General features: G+C 64.4%; 1 protein-coding gene across 1 annotated transcript; it reads left to right on the top strand.

The window, feature by feature from the left end:
• Positions 1 to 104: 104 nt before the first annotated feature.
• Positions 105 to 2,212, top strand: LOC121349880 (valine--tRNA ligase, mitochondrial-like; the record flags this gene model as incomplete). The annotated part of the gene is made up of 4 exons (XM_041460687.1): positions 105 to 218; positions 326 to 407; positions 1,242 to 1,361; positions 2,101 to 2,212. Coding segments are annotated over exons 2-4 (241 nt in total), but the record flags the coding sequence as incomplete, so codon positions are not given.
• Between the last annotated feature and the right edge of the window lie 520 nt (positions 2,213 to 2,732).

Genomic DNA, 2,732 nt, shown 5'->3' with positions numbered 1-2,732 from the left:
CCCAATGTCCCCGCTGTCCCCAGGCCATCGTGGAGCGCTGGCTGTGGCAGCACCGGTGGCTGTCCCCAATGTCCCCAGGGATGTCCCCAGGGATGTCCCCAATGTCCCCACTGTCCCCAGGCCATCGTGGAGCGCTGGCTGTGGCAGCAGCGCCGGCTGCGCCGGCAGGACCTGGGCCGGGCTGAGTTCCTGCGTGAGGTTTGGCGCTGGAAGGAGCGGTGAGGGGACACCGGGGACCTTGGGGACACCTCGGGGACACCTCGGGGACACCTTGGGGACGTCCCCGGGGGGTGGCCCCGCGGTGTCACCGCCCTGTCCCCTCCAGGCACGGGGACGAGATCCTGCAGCAGCTGCGGGCGCTCGGGGCCTCGCTGGACTGGAGCCGCTGCGCCTTCACCATGGACCCCGTCAGTGTCCCCAAGTGTCCCCAACTGTCCCCAGGGGTCACTGGGCTGTCCCCAAGTGTCCCCAAGTGTCCTGGTTGTCCCTAACTCTTCCAGTCTGGCCCTAAAGTGTCCCAAACTATCTCCAAAGCATCCCAGAATTGTCCCCAAACTGTCCCCAAGGGTCACTGGGCTGTCCCCAGATGTTCCCCAAGGGTCTCTAAGGGTCACTGAGCTGTCCCCAAAGTGTCCCCAAGTGTCCTAACGCTCCCCAGGTGTTCCAATCTGGCCCCAAAGTGTTCCCAACTATCCCTGAAGCATCCCAGAATTGTCCCCAAGCTGTCCCCAAACTGTCCCCAGGGGTCACTGAGCTGTCCCTAAGTGTCCCCAAGTGTCCTGGCCATCCCCAGAAGTTCTAATCTGGCCCCAAAGTGTTCCTAACTGTCCCCAAATCATCCCAAGATTGTCCCCAAATTGTCACCAGACTTTCCCCAGCTGTCCCCAAGGGTCACTGAGCTGTCCCCAAAGTGTCCCCAAGGGTCCCCAGCTGTCCCCAAGTGTTCTGGTTGTCCCTAAGTGTTCTAATCTGGCCCAACAGTGTTCCCAACTGTCCCCAAAGCATCCCAAGATTGCCATCAGCCTGTCCCCAAGTGTCCCCAAACCTCCCTGAAGTGTCCCCAGGGTGTCCCCAAGTGTCTCCTGCTGTCCCCAGAGTGTCTCCAAGTGTCCCCAGAGTGCCCCAAACCTTCCCAAACTCCCCCAAACTTGTCCCCAACTCTCCTGAACTCCCCTGTACTGTCCCCAAACCTCCCCGAGCTGTCCCCAGAGTGTCCCCAAGCGTCCCCTCCGTGTCCCCAGGGCTTCTCCCGCGCTGTCACCGAGGCCTTCGTGCGGCTCTTCCGGGCGGGGCTGATCCGGCGCGACCAGCGGGTGGTGACGTGGAGCTGCGCCCTGCGCTCGGCGCTGGCCGACGTCGAGGTGTCCCCAAATGTCCCCAAGGGTGTGAGCTGCGCCCTGCGCTCGGCGCTGGCCGACGTCGAGGTGTCCCCAAATGTCCCCAAATGTCCCCAATGTCCCCAATGTCCCCAGTGTCACCTGGAGCTGCGCCCTGCGCTCGGCGCTGGCCGACGTCGAGGTGTCCCCAAATGTCCCCAAATGTCCCCAATGTCCCCAATGTCCCCAGTGTGACGTGGAGCTGCGCCCTGCGCTCGGCGCTGGCCGACGTCGAGGTGTCCCCAAATGTCCCCAAGGGTGTCCCCAATGTCCCCAGTGTCCCCAGTGTGACGTGGAGCTGCGCCCTGCGCTCGGCGCTGGCCGACGTCGAGGTGTCCTCAGTGTCCCCAATGTCCCCAGTGTCACCTGGAGCTGCGCCCTGTGCTCGGCGCTGGCCGACATCGAGGTGCCCCCGATGTCCCCAAATGTCCCCAATGTCCCCAAGGGTGTCCCCTGGGGGCTGTGACCCAGCCTGGCCGACATCGAGGTGTCCCCAAATGTCCCCAGGGGTGTCCCCAATGTCCCCAGTGTGACCTGGAGCTGTGCCCTGCGCTCGGCGCTGGCCGACATCAAGGTGTCCCCAATGTCCCCAGTGTCCCCAAGGGTGTCCCCTGGGGGCTGTGACCCAGCCTGGCCGACATCAAGGTGTCCCTAAGGTCCCCAAAGGTGTCCCAAATGTCCCCAAACGTGTCCCCAGGGTCCCTGACCTGCCCTGCCCCCCCAGGTGGAGCCCCGTGTCCTGACGGGCCCCACGGCGCTGAATGTCCCCAACTGTCCCCACCCCGTCACCTTCGGCGTACTCGTCACCTTCGCCTACCCCGTGGAGGGGGACGACGGTGGGTGGCACCGGGGACATCCAGGGTGGCACTGGGGACATCCAGGGTGGCACTGGGACACTGAGGGTGGCACTAGGGACATCGAGGGTGGCATTGGGGACACTGGGGGTGGCACTGGGGACATCCAGGGTGGCACTGGGGACATCCAGGATGGCATTGAGGACACTGGGGGTGGCACTGGGGACACTGAGGGTGGCATTGGGGACATTCCAGGGTGGCACTGGGACACTGAGGGTGGCACTGGGGACATCCAGGGTGGCTTTGGTGGCACCTGGGAGTGGCTTTGGGGAGGGGGTTCAGGGCTCCTGTCCTTGGCTGTCACCTGAGTGTCCCTTGGTGCCCGCAGCGTGTCTCTTGGTGTCCCCTGGGTGTCACCTCGCTGTCACTTGGGTGTCACCTGTGTTCCCTGAGTGTCCCCTGGGTGTCCCCAATGTGTCCCCGGATGTCCCCTGGTATCCCTTGAGTGTCCCCTGTGTGTCACCTGGATGTCCCCGGGTGTCCCCTGAGTGTCCCCTGGGTG

This window comes from Pyrgilauda ruficollis, unplaced genomic scaffold (genome assembly GCF_017590135.1).
Source record: "Pyrgilauda ruficollis isolate IOZ18807 unplaced genomic scaffold, ASM1759013v1 scaffold1474, whole genome shotgun sequence".
Taxonomy (NCBI): domain Eukaryota; kingdom Metazoa; phylum Chordata; class Aves; order Passeriformes; family Passeridae; genus Pyrgilauda; species Pyrgilauda ruficollis.
The sequence above is the reverse complement of the archived record's forward strand: the minus strand, read 5'-3'. Positions and strand labels throughout refer to the sequence as shown.